Source organism: Piliocolobus tephrosceles, chromosome 20 (genome assembly GCF_002776525.5).
Source record: "Piliocolobus tephrosceles isolate RC106 chromosome 20, ASM277652v3, whole genome shotgun sequence".
Lineage (NCBI taxonomy): Eukaryota > Metazoa > Chordata > Mammalia > Primates > Cercopithecidae > Piliocolobus > Piliocolobus tephrosceles.
The window spans coordinates 3,206,957-3,230,020 of record NC_045453.1 but is presented as its reverse complement, the minus strand read 5'-3'; the positions used below and the strand labels follow the sequence as shown (position 1 = coordinate 3,230,020).

General features: G+C 50.4%; 1 protein-coding gene across 2 annotated transcripts in view; it reads right to left on the bottom strand.

The window, feature by feature from the left end:
* The window catches only part of ANGPT4 (angiopoietin 4), a 44,199-nt gene extending 23,909 nt beyond the window's left edge, over positions 1-20,290 (bottom strand). For both annotated transcript variants that reach the window (XM_023220612.3, XM_023220611.3), the window contains exon 1: positions 19,868-20,290. In XM_023220612.3, the coding sequence (XP_023076380.1) occupies positions 19,868-20,176 (309 nt within the window). In that variant the 5' untranslated portion in view covers positions 20,177-20,290. The remainder of the gene's footprint in view (positions 1-19,867) is intronic.
* Positions 20,291-23,064: the final 2,774 nt, after the last annotated feature.

Genomic DNA, 23,064 nt, shown 5'->3' with positions numbered 1-23,064 from the left:
CCAACTCCAGGATTAGACCTGCCCCTTCTCCATCACTCTCAGGCTGCTGAATTCTCAGGCCTATGATGGGTAAAAAGGCCTGACTTCTTATCACCCAGCCGGCAAAGAGGCTGAACTTTGGTCCCTGGTCTACCACCCCCTCCTCTTGGCCCTGGGTTTGAGTTCTGGCTCTGCCATACTCTCATTGTGGGCCCTTGGAGAGTACCATGTTTCTCTGAGCCCCACTTTACAGATCTGTGTCACGGGTCAGCACGCTCTGTTCCTTGCTGGGGAGAGGGCTTTTGAAAAGGGTCTTGAAGGAAAGGAAAGAATTTTCACAGGCAGGGGCTAGGGGAGGAGGGGTGATCCAGACATATAACAGGTGCAGATCCATGGCCTCTGTGGTCAAGGAGATCTGCTCAAGCCTGCTTCTCTCCTGCATTATTTATATAAAATGGACATCAATTGGTGAATGGAGAAATTGCAGTCCACCCATGCAATGGACTACATTGAGCAATAAAAAGGAAAGAAACATTGATGTGTGCAAACACACAGATGAACCTCAGATGGATCATGACTGAAAAATATGCAACTCCAATGGTTCCATACTGTAGGAGTCTCTTTGTATGACTCTCTAAAAATGTCAGAATCTGTGATTGCCAGAACCTGGGTCCGGGGGTGTAGGGATTGATTGTTAAAGGACACAGGGGAGCTTTTTTGGGATATTGGCAATGTTCTATGTCATGATTGTGCTGGTGGTTACATAACTGTATACATCTGTCAAAACTCATGGAACTGTGTGAGAAAAGGGTAGATTTTGTTGTAGGTGTGTCCTATCTCAATAAAAACAATGCCCCCAACACAAGGTTCTATAAAATGCCCCAGATATACATATGTAACAGTAAATAGGTTTCCTCCAGTGAACCCCCTCACCCTCTCTGAGTTTCATTCGTGCGCTCATTCAGGAATTATTTCTTTTTTTATTTTTTTTCCTGAGATGGAGTCTCGCTCTGTCGCCCAGGCTGGAGTGCAGTGGCTGGATCTCAGCTCACTGCAAGCTCCGTCTCCCGGGTTTACACCATTCTCCTGCCTCAGCCTCCCGAATAGCCGGGACTACAGGCGCCCGCCACCTCCCCCAGCTAGTTTTTTTTGTATTTTTTAGTAGAGACGGGGTTTCAGCATGTTAGCCAGGATGGTCTCGATCTCCTGACCTCGTGATCTGCCCGTCTCGGCCTCCCAAAGTGCTGGGATTACAGGCTTGAGCCACCGCGCCTGGCCAGGAATTATTTCTTGAGCACCTACTATGTGCTCACCCTGTATTAGGTACTAGATAATCAGAAATGAGCAAAATTGGTAAAGTTTCTGATTCCAGGGCACTTCGACTAAATATATCAGTTGCACTAAAACCTCGATGAATGCTATGAAGAAAATATGTGGGGATGTAGGCAAGTTTAGCCAGGACGATGGAGAAAGCCCCACCAGAGAGGGCCATCTGGGCTGAGAGGCTGAGAAAAAGCCAGGTCTGGGAGAGTCAGGAGGGAGGGAATTCCAGACAGAGGAAAAGGCAAGTGCAAAGGCCTTGAGGTGGGAGGGTGTCTTGTATCTGAGGATCAAAATGAAGATGACTAACAATGGTATGCCCTGCATCTATCTCTCTCCCATGGAAAATGGTGCATGAGGTTCCTGCTTGGGAAAAGCATTTTATCAACTGCAGATAAAAACGAACGTAGAGAGAGGAGCGCTTTGTATGGATCGACCTGCGTGTGAATCACAGCTCTTAGCTTACTGGCTGTGTGACCTCAAGCTGAGGGCTCTACCTGTCTGAGCCTTTTCTCTAAAAGAAGATAATCATAGCGCCTTCCCCTGGGTTGCAGGGAACATTCCTGAGATGACTCTGGTTGTAGTTACATAATGAACACATGACAAATTCTGGTATGTCTGGGCCATAGCTTACTATGTGTCAGGCCTCTGAGCTGAAGCCTGCACGGAAACATCCAGATGGCCTGAAGCAACTGAAAAACCACAAAAGAAGTGAAAATGGCCGGTTCCTGCCTTAACTGATGACATTACCTTGTAACATTCCTTCTCCTGGACAATAAGTCTCCGGAGCTCCCCACCGAGCACCTTGTGACCCCAGCCCCTGCCCGCCAGAGAATAATCCCTTTTAATTGTAATTTTCCACTACCTACGCAAATTCTATAAAACTGCCCCACCCCTATTTCCCCTTGCTAACTCCTTTTTTGGACTCAGTCCGCCTGCACCCAGGTGATTAAAAAGCTTTATTGCTCACACAAAGCCTGTTTGATGGTCTCTTCACATGGACCCGTGTGACATTTGGTTCTGAAGACCCCGGACAGGAGGACTCCTTTGGGAGACCCGTCCCCTGTCCTCGCCTTCACTCTGTGAGGAGATCCACCTACGACCTTGGGTCCTCAGACCAGCCAGCCCAAGGAACATCTCACCAATTTCAAATCGAGTAAGCAGTCTTTTCACTCTCTTCTCCATCCTCTCTCACTACTGTTCAATCTTCCTGTCCTTCCAATTCCAGTTCTTTTTCCTCTCTAGTAGAGACAAAGGAGACACATTTTATCTGTGGACCCAAAACCCTGGCGACGGTCACGGACTCGGGAAGACGGTCTTCCCCTGGTATCTGATCTCCACGGGGACTCCTGCCTTGGTCATTCACCCACATTTCCTTGGTGGCAAGTCAATTACAGGGACGCCTGCTTTGGAGGCTCACCCACATTACAGCCCAGGGCTGCTCACCACCCCCTTCTCCGTGTCTCTACCTTTCTCTTTAAACTTACCTCTTCACTGTGGGCAACATTCCACCCTGCATTCCCCCTTCTTCTCTCTTAGCCTGTACTCTCAAGAACTTAAAACCTCTTCAACTCACACCTGACCTAAAACCTAAATGCCTTATTTTATTCTGCAATACTACTAGTCCCCAATACAAACTCGACGATGGTTCTAAGTGGCCAGAAAATGGCACTTTTGATTTCTCCATATTACGAGACCTGGATGATTTTTGTCAAACAATGAGCAAATGGTCTGAGGCGCCTGACGTCCGGGCATTCTTTTACACATTGGTCTCTCCTTAGTCTCTGCTCCCAATATGACTCATCCCAACTCTTTCTTTTTTCTCGCCTGTCTTCAGTCACCACCCCAAGCTCTGAGTCCTTTGAATCCTCCCTTTCTACAGACTCATCTGACCTCTCCCCATCTCCCCCAGGCTGCTCCTCGCCTGGCCGAGCCAGGTCCCAATTCTTTCTCAGCCTCCGCTCCCCCACCCTATAATCCTTCTATCACCTCCCCTCCTCACACCTGGTCTGGCTTACAGTTTCGTTCAGCGACTAGCCCTCCCCCACTTGCCCAACAATTTCCTCTTAGAGAGGTGGCTGGAGCTGAAGACATAGTCAAGGTTAATGCTCCTTTTTCTTTATCCGACCTCTCCCAAATCAGTTAGCGTTTAGGCCCTTTTCCATCAAATATAAAAACCCAGCCCAGTTCATGGCCCGCTTAGCTACCCGTAGACGCTTCACAACCCTAGACCCAGAGGGACCAGAAGGCCTCCTTATCCTTAATATGCATTTTATTACCTAATCTACTCCCAACATTAGAAAAAGCTCCAAAAATTAGATTTCGGCCCTTAAACCCCACAACAGGACTTAATTAACCTTGCCTTCAAGGTGTACAATAATAGAGAAGAGGCAGCCAAGTGACAACTTATTTCTGAGTTGCAATTACTTGCCTCTGCTGTAAGAGAGACCCCAGCCACATCTCCAGCACACAAGAACTTCAAAACACCTAAGCTGCAGTGGTCAGGTGTTCCTCCAGGACCTCCTCCCACGGGAGCTTGCTTCAAGTGCTGAAAATCTAGCCACTGGGCCAAGGAATGCCCACAGCCTGGGATTCCTCCAAAGCTGTGTCCCATCTGTGCGGGACCCCACTGGAAATTGAACTGTCCGACTTGCCCGACAGCCACACCCAGAGCCCCTGGAACTCTGGCCCAAGACTCTCTGACTGACTCCTTCCCAGGTCTTCTCGGCTTAGCAGCTGAAGACTGACGCTGCCTGATCACCTCGGAAGCCTCCTGGACCATCACAGATGCTTTGGGTAACTCTTACAGTGGAGGGTAACTCCGTCCCCTTCTTAATCAATACGGAGGCCGCCCACTCCACATTACCTTCTTTTCAAGGGCCTGTTTCCCTCGCCTCCATAACTGTTGTGGGTATTGACGGCCAGGCTGCTAGACTCCTTAAAACTCCCCAACTTTGGTGCTAACTGGGACAACATTCTTTTATGCACTTCTTTTTAATTATCCCCACCTGCCCAGTTCCCTTATTAGGTTGAGACATTTTAACCTGGACAAGTCTTACAGGCTGGTCCAAGATCTTCGCCTTATCAACCAAATTGTCTTGCCTGTCCACCCCATGGTGCCAAACCCATATACTCTCCTGTCCTCAATACCTCCCTCCACAACCCATTATTCTGTTCTGGATCTCAAAGATGCTTTCTTTACTATTCCTTTGCATCTTTCATCCCAGCCTCTCTTTGGTTTCACTTGGACTGACCCTGACACCCATCAGCCTCAGCAATTTACCTGGACTGTACAGCCGCAAGCGTTCAGGGACAGCCCCTGTTACTTTAGTCAAGCCCTTTCTCATGATTTACTTTTTTCCATCATTTCCACCTATTCTTCCACTGAAACTTCCACCTGTCAATCTTTTCCCACACAAGGCAAATGGTTCTTGGACCGAGGAAAATTCCTCCTTCCAGCCTCACAGGCTCAATCCATTCTATTGTCCTTTCATAACCTCTTCCATGTGGGTTACAAGCCACCAGCTTGCCTCTTAAATCCTCTCATTTCCTTTAAGACGTTTACTGTGTATTTCACTCCATCCTTGGCTACCTTCCCCTTGTTCTTCAGACTCTCCTCCCAGGCCCTCTTCTTGTTTGCTTATACCCAACCCTGTAAATAACAGTGAATGGTTGTTCATAGATAGTAGACACTTTCTCATACACCATGAAAATTGAACCTCCACCTCTAGGCAGTTACCCCATCAGTCCCCGTTACAACCTCTGACAGCTGCCACCCTAGCTGGATCCCTAGGAGTCTGGGTACAAGACACCTTTTAGTACTCCTTCTCATCTTTTCACTTTGCATTTCCAGTTTTGCCTTGCACAAGGTCTCTTCTTCCTCTGCGGCTCCTCTACCTACATGTGTCTACCTGCTAATTGGACAGGCACATGCACACTAGTTTTCCTTACTCCCAAAATTCAGTTGGCAAATGGGACCAAACAGCTTCCTGTTCCCCTCATGACACCAACACTTCACTACTATTTTGTTTTGTTTTTCTTATTATTAATATAAAAAGGCAGGAATAGGCCTCGACTTACTCACTGCTGGAAAAGGAGGACTCTGCATATTTCTAAATGAAGAATGCTTTTTTTAACCTAAATCAATCTGGCCTGGTATATGACAACATAGAAAAACTCAAGGAGTGAGCCCAAAAACTTGCCAATCAAGCAAATAATTACACTGAACCCTCTTGGACACTCTCTAACTGGAAGTCCTAGGTCCTCTCGATTCTTAGTCCTTTAATACCTATTTTTCTCCTTCTCTTATTTGAACCTTGTGTCTTCCATTTAGTTTTTCAATTCATACAAAACTGCATCCAGGCCATCACCAATCATTCTATATGACAAATGCTCCTTCTAACAACCCCACAATATCACCATTTACCCCAAAATCTTTCTTCAGTTTAATTTCTCCCACTCTAGGTTCCGATGCTGCCCCAATCCCTCTCGAAGCAGCCCTGAGAAACATCGCTCATTATCTCTCCATACCACCCCCAAAAATTTTTGCCACCCCAACACTTCACCACTATTTTGTTTTGTTTTTCTTATTAATATAAAAAGACAGGAATGTCAGGCCTCTGAGCCCAAGCCTGCATATATAAATCCAGATGGCCTGAGGCAACTGAAGAAGTTTCACTTCTTCACAAAAGAAGTGAAAATGGCCGGTTCCTGCCTTAACTGATGACATTACCTTGTGACCTTCCTTCTCCTGCACAATGAGTCTCAGAAGCTCCCCCACCAAGCACCTTGTAACCCCTGCCCCTGCCCGCCAGAGAACAACCTCCTTTAACTGTGATTTTCCACTACCTACCCAAATCCTATAAAACTGCCCCACCCCTATTTCCCTTTGCTGACTCCTTTTTCAGACTCAGTCCGCCTGCACCCAGGGGATTAAAAGCTTTATTGTTCACACAAAGCCTGTTTGGTGGTCTCTTCACATGGACGTGCGTGACACTATGTAGCTGTTAAAAACAATGAGGTTGATGGCTGGGCACAGTGGCTCACACCTATAAGCCCAGGACTTTGGGAGGCTAAGGTGGGTGGATTGCTTAAGCTCAGGATTTAGAGACCAGCCTGGGTAACATGGTGAAAACTTGTGTCTACTAAAAACAGAACAAAATTAGCTGAATGTGATGGTGTGTGCCTGTAGTCCCAGCTCCTTGAGGGGCTGAGGCAGGAGGATGGCTTGACTGCAGGAGGTGGCTGCAGTGAGCTCTGATCGTGACACTGCGCTCCAGCCTGGGTGACAGAGCGAAACCCTATCTTAAAACAAAACAAACAAACAAACAAACAAAAAAGAATGAGGTTGAGCTGCATCAGGTGCTGGTCTGAAAAGATGTCCCCATCAGGCTTGTGAGTAAAAACAAAACCAAGAGGCAGAACACTACCTACAATGTGGATCCATTTATGTGTAAGAATGATCCAAATGGTGTATTTTTATATAAAAACGGAGAAGACCAAACTGTTAACAGTAGTGATTTGCTTCAGGGGAGGGGGTGGCAATGGGGTGATGCTGATGGTATTTTCTTTCTATATTACCTATATCGAAATTGTTTGGATTTTAAAAGTAGAATGAGATTGTATACAGGCATAATTAATAGAACATTTAACAACTAGTATATATAGGAGTCCTTAACTGATGTCCCGGACCCCTGGGGATCTGCAAATAGAATTCAAGGAACCTATAAACTTGCATTAAAAAAAAAAGGATATTCTTTTCCCACTAATCTCTAACTGAAATTGGTTTTTCCTGTGGTGGTGAGTATATGCCACAGGCTATTAACGGTGGTGATAGCAGGGCCTGTGGCATTGTCACTAGTAGAAACCGCAGATACTCTAACGTCTCACTGCAGTGATTATGGACGTCTACAACATATTGTGTATACTCATCTCAGCCTCAGAGTGATGGAAGGTACTTGACCCACCACTCTGTCTTGTTATTTTGTGCATTAATACACAAGTAATATAGGACTATATCAGAAACCTGTTTTCTGTTATGTTGACATTTGCATCTCAAGGCAATTTGTTTCCTTTATAAATCTATGCATTTAATTTTACATTTCAAAAAACATTGTTTTTCTGAGAGAGGGTCTGGAGCTTCTCCGGATGCCAAAGGACCCCAGGGCACAGGAAAGGTTAAGACCCCTGAAGACCCATCCCACACAAGGTTCCTCACTGGTATCCCCAGCAGGCTACCAACTCTGAGAGTGCAAGGACTTTGCCTGACTTCTGGGGCCTGGAAGAGTGTCTGGATATTTGTAGGCTCTGCTGTTGACCCCAATTATAGATGAGCAAATGGAGGTTCAGGCTCAGAGTCACTTCCCTGAGGTCACCCATCAAGTTGGCAGATGCTAGATTCATCCCCAGGTCTACTGATTTGGAAGGCTGGGAGGTCAGGTCTGGTGGGTGTAGGAGGGTCAGGGCGGGGCTGAGTGGGTGAAAGTGGTGCTTCCCTCACCCAGGGTGCGACCCAGGCTTTAGCCCTGCAGCCAGTGCACCCAGAGGACGAGGTGAACCCTGCTGCTGGCTTCTGCCTGTTGATCCAGTTCCTGGGTCTCTGCCCAGACTTGTTCCGGAACCAGACCCAAAGCATGAGAGCTTCTGTGAATCGGGGTGTGCATTAAGTAAACTATATCCTTATAGTTGTTCAGACCCAGTCTCTCAGAGCTACCCTGCTTTCCTTTGTTTCTCTCACATCCTGCATCCAATCTGTTGTCTCTACCCTTGGGTGCATGCAGAATCTGACCATTTCTGCCCAGCCTCGCCACTTCCACCAATTATCTCTAGTGGGGATCACAGCTTCCTTGATACTCTCAGCATCTGTCCTCGCTCCCTGGGCCCCCAGGCTCTGCTCCACATGTAGCCAGTGAGAGGTCAACCTCTCAGATTATGACTCCTTCTGCTCTAAACCCTGCCGTGGCTCCCATGTGGCTAAGAGAGGACCAGGACTCCTTGCAGATTCCTTTAGTAGAGAACAAAATTCTTTGCTTTGGAAACAGGCAAAACAACCCCCAATGAACAGAGTCCAAACCAGGCTGCACTGGGATGGTGTGGGAATTGGGATGAAGCCTGTTCTAGGTCCTAGGCTGAACCAAGGCCCCATGGCTGAGGTGGTGCAGGGTGTGGAGATTTAAGCCTGGCCTGACCGTAAAAGGAAAAGGGCTTTAGCAGGGATGCCCCAGGGGTAGGAGCCCAGGCAGGGAGACATCTGGGGAGCAAAGACTTAGTGAGGGGGAGACCTAAATGATGCCCTCAGGGACCACTCAGCTCCCATCCCCTCCATTTCACAGATGGGGAAACTGAGGTCCCAATCAGGAAAGTAAAGTGCCAGAGGCTGTACACAGGAGCTAATGGCCAGATCTGGTCCAGATGTATGAAAATCTGGGGGGTCAGAGCTTTCATAGCTTTGTGTGTGTGTTTCAACTTAAACGTAAATCTTTGTAATTTTATTTTTCAAATGGGTGATATAAACACATTGTTCAAAATTCCAAGGAACAAAAAGGAGTGAAGTGAAAAACAAATTTTTCTGTCCCTGCCTCAACCCACAGTTCCCTCCCTACAGGCCACTGAGGGAGGTTCCTGGGTTTCCTTCAGAGAAACGCTATGCATACATCTGCAGTAATTATGCTTCCATCCCGCCACCTGCCCTTCAGTCTACAAAAACCTCAGCTTGCTGTTCCGCACCTGGCTTCCTTTTGCTTAACACAATTCATAGCGTGTTCCACATTCATCCAGGTAGACTAGCCTCAGCATTGTAAGCTGCTTGCAATTCCATCTATGGGCCTCCATTGTATCCTCATCTAGTCCCTTCTAGCTGGACCTGTAGGATGTTTCCAGGCTTTAACCATCACAAACAGGGCTGCTATGAATATCCTTGTACACCTGTCACTTAACACTCCCACAGCCTATGTGGGGAATAAATCCTTCGACGTAGAATTGCTGAGTGAAATCACATGTTTTTGGTCCTTTGTTTTTTGAGACAGAGTCCTGCTCTATCACGCAGGCTGGAGTGCAATGGTGTGATTATGGCTCAATGCAGCCTCAAACCCCCAGGCTCAAGCGATTCCCCCACCTTAGCCTCTCAAGTAGCTGGGACTATAGGCATGTGCCACCAGGCCCAGCTAATTTTTCAGCATTTTTTGTAGAGACCAGGGTCTCGCTTTGTTGACTCAGGCTGGTCTCGAACTCCTGAGCTTGAGTGATCCTCCCACCTCACCTCAGCCTCCCAAAACATTTGTGATTTTGACCATCGTTAACAAACTGCCCTTGGCAGAGGTTGTGCCTGGTGGTTTCTGCGCTTTTGGAGGAGAGGCCCTAGGGTCTGCAGAGGTGGCCACAGCAGCCACAGAGTTGCTTATTGCACCCCCTCCCAACACACATCCACACCTCCCCAATCTCAGTAGCACCAGAGCATCTCCCACCAGCATCCTTCTCTCTTCCAGGTCTCCCTGAAAATGTCACCTCCTCTGAGAAGCATTCCCTGACCACCCCCACTCTACTCCACCTGTTTATCACAGTGTCCACTCTGGCTTCTACACAGTACTTCATGCCATGTGAAATCACTTCAGTCATTTGTCATTTGTCCGATTCCCCCACCAGAAGAGCCCCAGGAGTGTAGAGATTTGTCTTCCCTGTTCATGAGCGCATCCTCCATGCCTAGAATAGAGCCAGGCACATAAGAGGTCCTCGATAAATATTTGTTGAAAGAACAGATGGGTCAGTTTTGTGAAAGGGGCCAGATTTCCATTGAATAGTTGTTTGGCATCTAGAAGCAAGTTTGGAGCCTCGAGCCCAGGCCCAGCCACTGCTAGAGCCTGTGAGAGGCAAAGGCAGTGGAGACCACATAGGCCAGAGAACAGAGAGCTAACTGGTGCCAGGGCAGAAAGAAAGGGGAAGAAACACTAGCACAGAGATGGGAGGGGCAGGCAGGAGGGTTCCCAGGGGGAATGGAGGGAAGGAGTCAGCTTGGGGTATTTGTAGGAGGAATGTTCTAGAAATGAGCAAGACATACTCTTGGTGCTCATTTACTTCATTTACTTCCTCTAACCAACTCGTTCAGATGTGCCGAGACTTGTGCATGGTGCTGGGGAGACAGCAGCTACCAGAACAGGCCAGGCTCCGCACTGCTGCCAGGGTCTCCCAAGGAAGATATCTAAAGGGTTACTGTGTCCCAGGCATGGCCCCAAGGCCCTACAAATACAGCTCATTTAGTCCTTGGTTCTTCCATTGTCACCATTTTATAGATGAGGAAAGGAAGGCACTGAGAAGATGAGCACCTTGCCTAAGTGGCAAAGATTGGATTTAAATACAGGCCTCTGGTCTCCAAAGACCACAGCCTTAGCCATTCAGTGGGTTGCTTGTGGCAGCTAGCCTTCAGAGTGACCCCAGGGATCCTGGTGCTCATGCCCTTGTATAGTCCCCTCTCTCAAGAAGTCAGGACTAACTAGCATGACTAATTAGATATTATAGAAATGTTAGTGTGACTTCCTTGGCTAAACCATTGCATTGTGTCTTCTGTCTTGCCCTCTCTTGGACCCCATGCTCTAGGGGAAGTAGGCCACCATGGCCTGAGGGCCCTTAAGCAGCCCTGGGGAGGAACCCATCTGGAGGGGAACTGAGGCCTTCTACCCATGGCCAGCAGCTCACCAGACACAGGAGGCTGAGCCCCAGCCCCGGTCAAGCCTTCAGATGAGTGCAGCCCTAGCTGATATCTGAGTGCAGCCACATGAAAAAAACTACCTTGTTAAGTTGCTTCAGAATTCCTGACCCTCAGAAACTGAAAGATAACAAATGTTTAGTATTATTTTAAGCTGCTGAATGTTTTAGGGTAATTGGCTATGCTGCAATAGATAACTAATATACTGCTTTTCCAGAGCTTATAGGCGTTGAACCCTCTTGCTTCTCTTCTCTGCCATCCCCAGTCCTCAGTTTCCTCATTCTGACAATGGGCTGACTTGTGATTTGTGAGGGTTAGCCCCTCCTCCTGTGCCTTGCTTCTCTCCCCCAGGCCTGCACTAGGCCCTCACTCTGTGGCTCAATGCAGACTGAGATGGTTTGTCTTGTCCTGTCTGAGCAGCTGGGCCCAAGCCTTCCTTGTTGTTTTCCTCTCTGAAAGACATTCTATTGCTTTTCTTCTGGGTTAGGCTCTGGGCAAGCAGAGCCAGTGGACAGGGAGCCAGGGGTAGAGAGAGTCGGGGACCAACGGGCTCTCGTGGAGGGATGAGCTTCTCAACCCTAGCTCAACCCTCAATTCTTTGACACAGGCCCAGCTTCTCCAAACATCCAGTGTGGTCCGGGCCTGGAGCACTGCACTGAGAGTCAGCAAGCTTGCTCAATAGCTTTGCCATTTCTTTTCTCTGCCAGTGATGAGCTTCTCTGAACCTCAGTGGCCTCATTGTTTCCTCCTTGCAGAGGGCCTGGAAGGAATAGGGAAATGGCCACAGGGATCTGCGCTCTGCAGGAGCTGGGCTGGGATTCTTGTCTGTCTTGTTCATGAGGCCTAGCGCAGTGACTGGCACACAGTAGCGCTTCCCATATTTGTGCAATATTTGGGACTTCCCTGGCTCCTGAGCCTCACCTCTGATGGGGTGGTAGGTCCAGTGTCCATCCTAGGTAAAAGGCCACAAGAAGATGAGGAGTGTGGGGGAAGCGGCTGCAGAGGGAGGGGGAGCAGGGCCTGCCTCTGCCATCTGGACTTGGGCGGGGCTGCCAGGGTCCCTGCCTCCTCAGGCTCAGCTATGCCTTTGGTAGTCGTCTATATTTCAACCTTGATCTTGGGCGGTGTTTGCAATTGCTCACCTCCCTGACACTTGAATGTCACAGAATGGAATGGTGTGCCCATTTTGCTTGGCAACATACCTATTGAACAGTTGTTATATGCTCAGCACTGTTCTAACCACTAGGTATATTAAGTCCTTGTAGCCACCCTCCAAGGTAGGACCTGTTATCAGCCCGTTTTACAGATGAGGCACAGAGAGGTTAAACAACTTTTGATGCCACAAGGTTTATGAGTCAATGTTTATAAGACACATATAAAGTGCCTGGCCCAGGGAAAGTCCCATATGTGAATTCGCCACAGCAAAGCACTCACCCCAGAAGACAGAAGAAACAATAGTAGCATCTCCTGGTTCTCTGCACGCTGGAGCAGTGCCAGGCACATCCCCCGACCTGCCTTTTGAGCCTCACAGCAAACCCAGGCAATGTGTGTATCATCCACCTCCATTTTATACATTGAAAAACTGAAGCTCAGGTCTTTTTCATATTGGCACAGCTAAAAATGTCACAGATGTAAAGTTGAGGGAACAAAAGCAAACTACAGTAAGATATGGATGGTATGACAGGATTCCTTCCACTGTGAATCCTGGAGTCTTTAGGTTTACTGAGTACTTACTTTCTGCCAGGACGTGTACAGAGCCCCACATGTGCGTTGCCTCATTTAATCACCTCAATAACCTGCAAAGTGGCTTCTGTTATTGTTCTCACTTCACAGATAAGGAAACCAAGACACAGAGTGGAAAAGCAATGGTCTGAGAAGGCACAGCCAGTAAGCAGTGGAGCTGGGATTCAAACTGAGTCAACTGGGACTCAGGACCTACACTGGCCCTCTGTGGGATTTACCCCCAGGCCCTGGGCCAAGAATGGGGTGTGCAATTGTGGGGACACCCAGACAGAGCTTCTGGAGCCCCTTAGCTTTTCGGAATGGCCACAGCTGCCTGAGGCCCTGCCTGAATCATCCCTGGCAGAAAAGCCCTAGGGAAGCTCTCCTTGGCCTAAGGGCTCCTGGGGGAAGAAAAATCTAGCAGCTATGGGTCTCCCCTCTGAGGACCAGGGTCCTCTATATTTTCCAGGTACCAACTACTACCCAGGGACCCGCCCATTATGGACATAGCTTATTTACTGGACAGGAAACCGTCCTAAGTGCTGAGATAACAAGTTCTGGCATCAGATGACTGAATCTGACTTCACCCTTCTTGGCTGTATGATCTTGGGCAAGTCACCTAATCTCTTGGTGCCTCAGTTTCCTCATCTGTTAGTGGACAAGCAATCTTACTTTACTGAGTCATGGTAAGAATTAAATGCAGTAACATAAAGCACCTAGGACAGTATGTGCCATATAGTAAATGCTCACTAAATAAGCACTTACTCATTACGTCATAACTGCTTTTTCATCCTCCGCTCATTCTGGGAGGCACGAGTATCTTGAATTCCACTTTAGAGAGGAGCCAACTGATATATGTGGCTTTCCCGGGCTCCCATAGCTTGGAGTGGTACCCCTGGGACTTGACCTCCTGACCTCAACTTGGTCCTCCCCAGACCCCACAGCCATCTCTCAGGGTTCATTCCAGACATTTCAGAGCTGGCTCTGAGGTTATGCAAACAAACTGTGGCCCGAGTCTGACTGGAGGTGTAGGCTTAGGGGGCAGACCTGGGGCCTGTTTTCTAACATTTCCTGCTCAAGGAGAAGGGGAAGAAGGTCTGTGTACATCCCAGCTTGGCTGAGCTCTAAGGCCGGGTAGGAGAAAACTAGAAACATGTGGCCCTGCCCTCTGTGGCCCTGTCCTCTGTGGGATGGCTGGCCAAGCCAGTTGAACAAACAAACCCGTCCCTCTGGGGAAAGTCGCCAGGGGGGCTGCTGCTGCTGGTGCCTGCCCTGCACCCCCACCTCATCCTGGACATGAGCCAGCTGGTCATCCCCAGGCTGAGGGTATCTGTGCCAGCTGTTTCTAGGCCCCCTTCTTGGAAAAATAATCCCATTACTCTAAGAAGTAGATGCTGTTCCCCCCACCCCATCCCCCAGTCCCAAACTGCTTAGAAAGGAGCCAGTGTTGAGGTTAGGAAATCAAACCCCAAGATATTTTGTTCGGCACCGAGACTCATTTCTTGTTTGGATAACTGAAGGCTGAAAATGCCAAGAATTTGTGGGCAGCCTGGGAAGGCTGGGGCAACTGGAACCCTGGCTCCCAAACCAGGTCAGTTTGGGAGGGTCTCAGGCTGGGCAAGGACCCCACCCTGGGTTTCTCCTTGGTACTCTCTTGACCCACACCCAGCTAGGCAGGGCCTCACAACTGCCAGGCCAAGGGCCGAGTTATTCTAAGGTTTGACGTCAGAGACCTGGAGCAAACAGCAGAGGCTGGGGCAGTGCCAGGTTGGGAGGCCCCTGCCCAGCCCCTGACCCCTCTCTGCTTGGTTTTGGGTGCAGAGGAGGAAGAGAAAGAGGCCCCGGCTGAGCTGCCAGCTGCAGGGTGGGTATCGGTCTTCTGGAAGATGTGCCCTGGGTCTTCAGTGTGGATACCCAGAGAGGTAGAGGTGGGAGGGATGGCCTCGGGGTGAGAAAAGGAGGAGCTGAGAAAGAGACAGGGAAGGATGCAGGGAGACACTTTGATAGCCAACCAAGAGAGAGAATCAGAGACAGAGACACCCACAGAGTTAGCAACAGTGAGTCAGGGCCACCGCGAGCGCCCCAAGAGAGATCCACAGAGGCAGAGAGACGCAGAAATAGAGAGACAGACTGACCACGGTGGCTCGCGTCTGCTGTCCCACCTACTTGGAAGACTGAGGTGGGAGGATCGCTTGAGCTCAGGAGTTCAAGGCTGCAGTGAGTTGTGATTGCACCAGTGCACTCCAGCGTGACTGAGAGAGCCAGACCTTGTCTTTAAGAGAGAGAGAGGGAAAGAGACAGAGACAGACAGAGATAGACGGAGATAGAGAGAAGGCTACCATGGACTCCAGGCCAGCAGCTACTGGCTGCTCCCTAAAGGTGAGAAAGTAGTTCTCACCCTTGGTTTCCAGGTGGAGTCAGCCCTGTCCCTGGGATCTCAGAGACTGGGGAAGATGTGCTGCCCTCAGGTGGTGGGGGTGGGCCAGGGAGCCTGGGGCTCGTGTCTGGCCCTGGTTTTCCTCATTCTCCTCATCTGTAAAATGGATCATTCTGTGAGGACATGAGGAGAAGGCAGAGGATGGCACTTCTTGGCTGGGACACCTGGAGCAACTGGGGAAGTGGCAGTCACACACGGGAGCCCTTATTGAGCACCTGCTGTGTGCAGAGGCTTTCCCTGCTCTGCTTCTCTTGACCTCACATAGAAGGTCAGGAGTAGGTGCTGTCATTCTCCTCCCAGCCTCAGGATGAGGCACTGAGAGGGAAGGGCCAGCACTGGGTCCTAGAACGAGGACGCGGTGGACAGAGGAGGTCATGTGACTAGCCACTGAGCTGCCCAGCCCAGCTAGAGATGCCTGCACTGCAGCTGGCTCTGTCCCCCAACCTCCTCAATATTCCTGCCTGCAGCTTTTCATCCAGATGCAGGGGGTGGAGCAGAGCCCAGAGCTGATGTGCAGCCCCAGGAGCTGACTCCAGATGGGAGTCACTGGGGCAGGGGCTTTCCAGGAGGGAGGAGGAGGAGAGGGAGGGGGGCAGAAGGAGGAGGAGAGCAGGGAGAAGAAAGGAAAGGGGAGTGCAGGAGAGAAGGAGAGTGTGAAAGAGGAGAGAGAGAGAAGGGGCAAGGCCGGGGCTCTCCCCATGCCGGATGAGCACTGGCAGTAGGACACAGCAAGCTGTATGCTAGGAAAAGAGAGTGGGTATCTGGGGACTTGGAAACTCTGCAGTTGAAGAGTGCACCAAGAGCACCCCATCCTCTCGAGATCTTGCTTCCCTTGCCTCCAAAAGAACCTGCAGTTTGGACTGAGAATCCAGATTGACTTTCACTGCTACTTGACTCTGGCAAGTCACTTTCCCTCTCTGGCCTGTTTCCTCACCTGTACACTGGGGAAACAGGAGGGGAGTTGGGGGCACAGGCTGAGCAGATGTTGGCCTCTGGGATTCGTGACAGGGAGGATCTCCCCTGTGTCTGTCTAGATGAATAGAATCTTGCTGAGAGCTTCTTCATCCCTTATGGCAATGGTGATGATGGTGATGATGATGATGATGATGGTGCCATTAGATGAGAGTATTTCAAAACTCTTTTTTAACTTTTCTGGGATGTTAGAGAAAAAAGCAAAAAAAAACAAAAAAGGGGGCTTTGAGTTTCAGAAGATCTGAGATATGCCTGGATCAAGAGAAGAACCAGAGGAAGGTCACAGCTACAGCTACAGAAGGTAGCAAGCACCCCCCACTGGGGCCCAGGAGTGTCAGAGGGGAGAGAGAAAAATTATTGTTTACATGAACCAAGGGTCACGTGTCTCAACTGGAGTGAAGAAGGACCTAAGAATTGCAGGACCCATGTCTCCACTTCTAGGGACAACCCCCGGTGGAAATAGCCAACATGTGTTGAGTGTTTACTATACACCTGACACCAGGCCAAGGACTTCCTGGCATCATCTTGTTAAATCCTCAGAGGTAGGTAGTGTTTTCACCTTGTTTTGTAGGTGAGGAAACCAAGGCTCAGAGAGATGAAGCAACTCCAGTTCACACAGCAAGGGGCAGAAATGAGACTGGAATCCCAGCAGCTGGGCTCCAGAGTCAGAGCTCTCACCTTTCGGGCCCTGCTGCTGCCCAAGGAGGTGATAGACCCAGGGAATGTGGTGACCTGGTGTATCTAGGCTGATGGGTCTGATCTTGTGGCAGGCTCCATAGGCATTGGGCGACCTGGCAGTGACTTGATTGCCAAGGGGATGAAGGAGTGCTCAACCCAAGGGGCTCCTACCCCAGGAGATGGCACCGCAAACACCAGAGACTGTGTAGGACTGAGGAGTCCTTGAGAACACCAGCGTGGACAGTTGACATTCCCAGATCCAAGGACACGTGCAACCCTTGTACTGGCTTGACCAAGATCAAGCTTCTCCCACTCATTGGTTCAGGGGCTTAAAATAGGGATTATGCTGAATTGAAGAAAAGCCCATCACACTGCTCAGGTGAGCTCCCCTGTGTCTTTGTGAAGCACAAAGCCAGGCAGCAGGCTGGGAGTGCTGTGTGGGCAGTCTAACTTATTTTCCCAGCCATCCCTGACACACTGTCACTTTCACCTGTATGTCAAATGACATACTGACATTTTCACCATTTTGCAGACAGGGAGACTGAAACCTGCTCATCCATAGCCATGTGGTAGGGAAGTACCTGCAGCCAGGTCAGCTGAACTCCCATATCAGTGATGTTAGGCTCCACGGCACTCTATGGTGACCTGACTGACCCCAGCTCAGGATTTTCAGGCTAGGTGAATGGATGTCTGGAGAGGACATTCCATCTCAGGCTGAGGTGTCGGACCAGGTGACCTTCTGATCCTGCAAGCCATCAGTTCAAGCCATCAGCTCTCAGCCAATGTTTCCCAAGCATCCGACACCCAGGGGATTCAAAGATGGATGAGAGTGAGAGGTGAGACTTGGGGTAGGAGGCCCAGTGGGAAGTGAGGACATTGTCCATGGGAAAGATGACAAGGCCTGAGCCAGAAAGATGGACCATGAGAGAAGCCTAGGCCGTAGGATGGGCTGGGCCTGCTGCCTGGGGGATAGGTGGGAGCCACAGGACACCCCCAGGGCACAGACAGCCTGTGGCAGGGTGGCGTCATACCCTAAACAGAGAGAGGCAGCCACGAGGAGGGTGTTTGGAGAAGAGTAGGGAGTCATCTCAGACACCTCTGGAGTTGAGACACCCATGGACCCTCCGACGGGATGTTGGGGGAGGTCAAGGTCATGGGTTTTGGGCTCAGAATCCCATCCATGCCAATTTTGTGTCATCATGGAGCAGGATGGAGACCTGGGACCTGAGAGGTTGGAAGAACATTTATGCATTCATGCATGCACCCATGCTACAGACATTTATTGAGTACCTTCTACATGTTAGGCACTATTCTAGGCCCTGGGAACCCAAGAGTGAGCAAAAGAGAAATGGTGTCTACCCTCTGGGAGCTCACAGACCAAAAGAAATGTTTTTAAGAACATTAGGTAGGGATAAGTGCTAAGAAAAAAAAACAACAAAACTGGCAGAAGAGATAAAGGGTGAAAGAAGGAGGGTGGCTATTTTATACAGGGTGGGCAGGAAGGGCCTCTGAGGAGGTGACATTGGAGAGGATAGGAGGCTGGGGTAAGCCAAGTAGGGGTCTGGGAGAGGGAACTCCAGGGAGTAAGGGTTCTTGCTTTTATTCGGATGCATGGTAGCCCTGGGAGGAGGGAGAGGATGTAACTTAGGTTTTGATGGGGATTCTTTGGTCTGCTGCAAGGAGAATAGGGGGTGGGGGCCGAATGTTAGCAGGGAGCCAGGGTGGCAACCATGACAGTCATCTTCCCGGGAGCCAGAGGTGGTTGTCAAGCTTGTCTGCTGTTTAATACCTGCTAAAACTCCAGGAATTGGTTTGCATCCTTCATTCCCCAGTCACTGCCCAGACTCTCTCCTGGGTCCCTCTCCCTTTCCTTGGTAGCTCTCACTTAGGGACTCTCAAGAGTCCCAAATCAGACCCCCAGGATGTCTCTTGTGCCCTCGTACCCTGCCAGGGCCAAGCCTGCCTTGCACACCTCTGTAGTTGGTGCTTCGCCGAGGGTACACAGTAGGTGCTCACACTGTTTGCTGAAAGATGAAAGTGTGACAGGGCATTCTACAGCAGTCCTGGTCTTGGGCCAAAACCACAGTGGCGTCCTCAGCTCCTTGCTTCCTCCCACTCCACATCCAATTCACCAGCAGAGCTGATGGGCTCTACCTCCAGAACCCACCAGAATCGGACTGGCCACACCCCCTCCCAGTCCCGTTCTGCTCCAGGCCTCCGGTACCTCGCACCTGGTGGCTGCAGCAGCCATCTCTTTGGACTTCTTGCTTCTACCCTGCCTCCTACAGTCCATGCTGTTCAAATCAAATCACCAGTGTCTGTCTCTGCTCAAAACTTTGCAGTGGCTCCCACAACACTCAGAACAAAAGCTGAAGTCTTTCCAGCAGCCCCCACAGCTGCATGGCCTGCCCTTCTCTCACCTCTCAGACCTCCCCACACCTTTGCTCCCTCTGCTCTGCTCCAGCCACACAGTCCATCGCCCTGCGGTTCTCCAGGCACTCACCGCTGTGGACGCATTCCCACTTCACGGTCAACACACATGCTGCTCCCTTTTCAGAACGTTCCCTCAAATACCTGCCTGGCCCACTCTATCACTTTCCTTGTTCTCTGGGTTCAAATGTCACCTCTGAGATGTACTCTCTAATGATCTGACCTCAAGCAGCCACCCAGGGCCACCACTTGCCCTCTTCCTTCTTCATTTTGCTTCACCATCTGACATAGTAGATTGTCTCTTATTGCCTCTTTCCCCCGCTAGTCCGGAGGGAGACATACTATACTGTTGTATCCCCAGCACCCAGCATAGCTTGGTCTGTCCAGCCCTTGGTCAGGGCTGAATGGATTTCTGTTGGATGAATGGAGGGATGGCAGTTAAAGAGCGAGGTTGCCAGCTGACACTGCCCAATCTTGCTGTGTGGCCTCAGGCCCATCCCTGCCCCTCTCTGTGCGACTCAGAGCCAACCCTCTGTGCTCAGGGAAGGCCTCTCGGATGGACGCTCCACCTGCCGATTGTGACAGACTCCAAAGCCGCCCTCTGCCCCCTGCAAGCCTCCCATGCCCCGTACCTTCTGCAGCCACTGCGTGTTGTTCTGCAGTGCCTGCTCCAGCCGTTTCACCTGTTGGGTGGGCAACTTCTCCAGGTGCAGTGGGTTAGCCAGTGATTCCCTCTGGAGGGTGTTGGAGTCCCTGGAGGCCTCAGGCCCTGGAGGACAGGGCTCAGGCTTGGGCAGCAAGAAGGTGTAGCTACAGTGGCCGTGCTGGACTACAAGTGTCTCACAGCCTCTACCTGCCTCCTGCCCTGTCTGTTGAGCCACAGACACGGTGGCAACCATCAGGAGGAGGCTGCCCCGCAGCTTGGCTAGCTGGGAGAGCATCTGGAGGTGTGGCAATGGCAAGGGGTGTCTGCTCAGAGCCCCGGGGACTGTGCCTGTGATGTCCTGCTGCAGCCAACAGTGGCCAGGCTTGCCTGCAGCTGCAGCTACAAACCTCTGTCTGGCCGAGCTCTGTCCAGGCGGCTATTTATACTTGCTCTGAATACCACGGCTGCTCTGCTTCCTCTCACCGCCTCCCTCCACCCCCACCCAACACCCTCTCACCTCTATTCTTCACTCCTTCCCTTCCTCTTTCCTCAGTCTTGACCGCACGTTGCCCTTACCCTAACCGCGCACCAACCTTGCTCTGCCCGTCTCACCTCTGAGCCCTCTGATTATCCAGTGAGACCTGGCTTCCCTGCTGGAGGGAAGGGAAGAAAACAGCCCACAGACACACGCACACACTCACGCACACACGAGCACACACTCACACGCACGCCGACACGCACACACATTCATGTACACACAGACACTGAACTCCAATGCTGCTCGCTTTGGAAAACCCAATGCAACTTAACTCTTCCTTCCTGTCTCTATTTTCCCTCTTTCCCTCCACCCCCATCCCCTGTCCCCCAAGGCTAAGATCTCAAGTTTCAGCCCCGCTGCCATCCCCTTCTGTCCTCAGTGCACCTTGCTCCCTCTGGTTCCATGTTAGTGCTTGGAGTACAAGTGACCCCCAGAGAGAGGGGAGAAGGCAGAGGGGTGAGGCTGGGGAGGGCCCAGCGAATCCACTTTGCTTCCAGAGACACAGAAAATCCTTCCAAGGTGGGGCAAGTGAGCAACCCAGCTGGGAGTTGCTTCCTGTCCTCTCTTCTCCCTCAGGGCCAAGGGAAAGTGGTATGCCCCAGGATGGCCCTGGCTCGGTTGCTTGTGACAGTAATGAGAAGTTGTCATGTCCTGGGGCAGATCGCCCTGGGGCTGCTGGAGTGGGGAGGTGGAGACGAGGCGGTGGGGAGAGCATGTTGGAGTGCGGGGAGGCTAACTCTACATCTCGCTCCCCGACGTCTGGCACAAGACCTAGGGTGGGCAACTTTGCCTCTCTGGGCCTCCACACCCTGATGTGTAAACCGAGTAAACCTTGTCTCTTGCAGGAGGAATGCGTGTGAGCCCTCAGCATGGGGATGGAGAAGTTTTCAGCTTCCCGGTTCAAATCCTGGCTCTATCATCTACCAGCTGTATGACTTTAAGTAAGTCACTTAACCTCTCTGTGACTTCATTTCCTCCTGAATGAAGAAAACAACACCACCTGCTTCACAGGGCACGAAAATTAGTTGAGTTAGAGCAAGGCTGGCACAGAGTGAGCACTAAATAAATATTTTCCGTTGTCAATGTTATAGTTACCATTGCACCTCCCCTCCCACAACCCACTGGAGCATAAACCCCTCTAGGGCAGGGATTTGTCCCTGGGGGACATGGTGTCCAGGCAGGAGGTGCCCAGGAGTTGGTGGGGCCTCTCGCGGGTGGGCTGCCTTTGTGTTCTGCCAGCTGTATGGGCTTTTCCTCACTCCCTGCTTGTTTCCTCAGAGAAGGGGCCAGTCTGGCTGTTTAGTATTTTCCTTTCTGTTCTCCCAAATCCCGATTGAGTTTTGAATTGGGGCAGGCTGCTTCTGGGCAGCTGTGAACTAGGGTCTCATCTGGGGACTGAGAACATTATACCAGGTGTGGGGCTTCGGCAGGCAAAGGAAAAGCAGCTGGTTATCAGCCTCCAGCCTCCCCTGAGCCTTCCCCATGCTCTGAGCTCTGCGTGCCCCACTTGGCCCCAGCTGCCTCAGCTATAAATGGGGTCATAGCACCCTGACCATGTGAGAGGAGGCATGGTAATGTGGATTGGGAGCTTATCACAGCTGGGTGCAGAGGAGGCCAGTACGAATGGTGGTCATCATTATGATTGTCTTGACTAAGCTGCTTGATAATCCCAACGAGGTGGTTACACCAGGCCCCAAGCTTAGATGGGCCGCATGCTTGGTTTACATTCCACCAGCACTGTCTTGAAATTCTTAATACGTTTGGAACAAAGTGCTCAGCACTTGCATTCTTCATTGAGTTCCACAAATTAGGTAGCGGGCCCTGCCTGGGAGACATGAGGCTTCCCTCATCCCTCACTCTTCTCCTGCCCTTACCATCCCATCAGACCTGTTCTTCCAATGTGATCCTTTAGATATTTCCCCCTCTGTCATGTCTTCACTACTCAGAATGCTGGAGCCAGCCCCTGTGGATTGGAATCCTGGCTTTCCTGACCCCCCATTTGTGTGCCTTTTGCCAAGTTGCCTAACCTGTCTCTCAGTTTCCTCTTCCGTCAAAACAGTAATGTTACAGTGGCTAAAAGTCTGATTCCTGTAAGAAGGTTAACACGGAGCCTTTCATGTAGTACATGCTCAACCAATGACAGCTATTATCATTACCCCCTGCTATGAATATGAATGTTTGTGTGCCCCCAAATTGATCTATTGAAACTTAGTCAACAAGGTGATGGTATTAGAAGGTAGGGTCTTTGGGAGTGAATGGTTCATGAGGACTCTGTCTTGGGAATGAGATTAACACTCCTATCAAAGAGGTCCTAGACAGCTGGCCTTCCCTTTTGCTAGGTGAGGATGTAGTAAGAAAGCACCGTCTATGAAGCAGGAAGCTCTCACCAGACACCAGATCGGCTGGCGCCTTGATCTTGGACATCCCAGCCTCCAGAACTGTGAGAAATAAATTTCCGTTGTTTACAAGGCCCCCAGCTTAGTGCCTTCTGTTATAGCAGTCTGAATGGGCTAAGACACCCCACCATCACTCTCTTAGACCAGGGTGCTTCCTCTCTTGCAGGGAGAGCAACAGCCTCAGAAGTGAACTCTGGTTAATTGACCTTTGCTATTGCAACCAGCTTAATTTCTTTTTCTTTCTTTCTT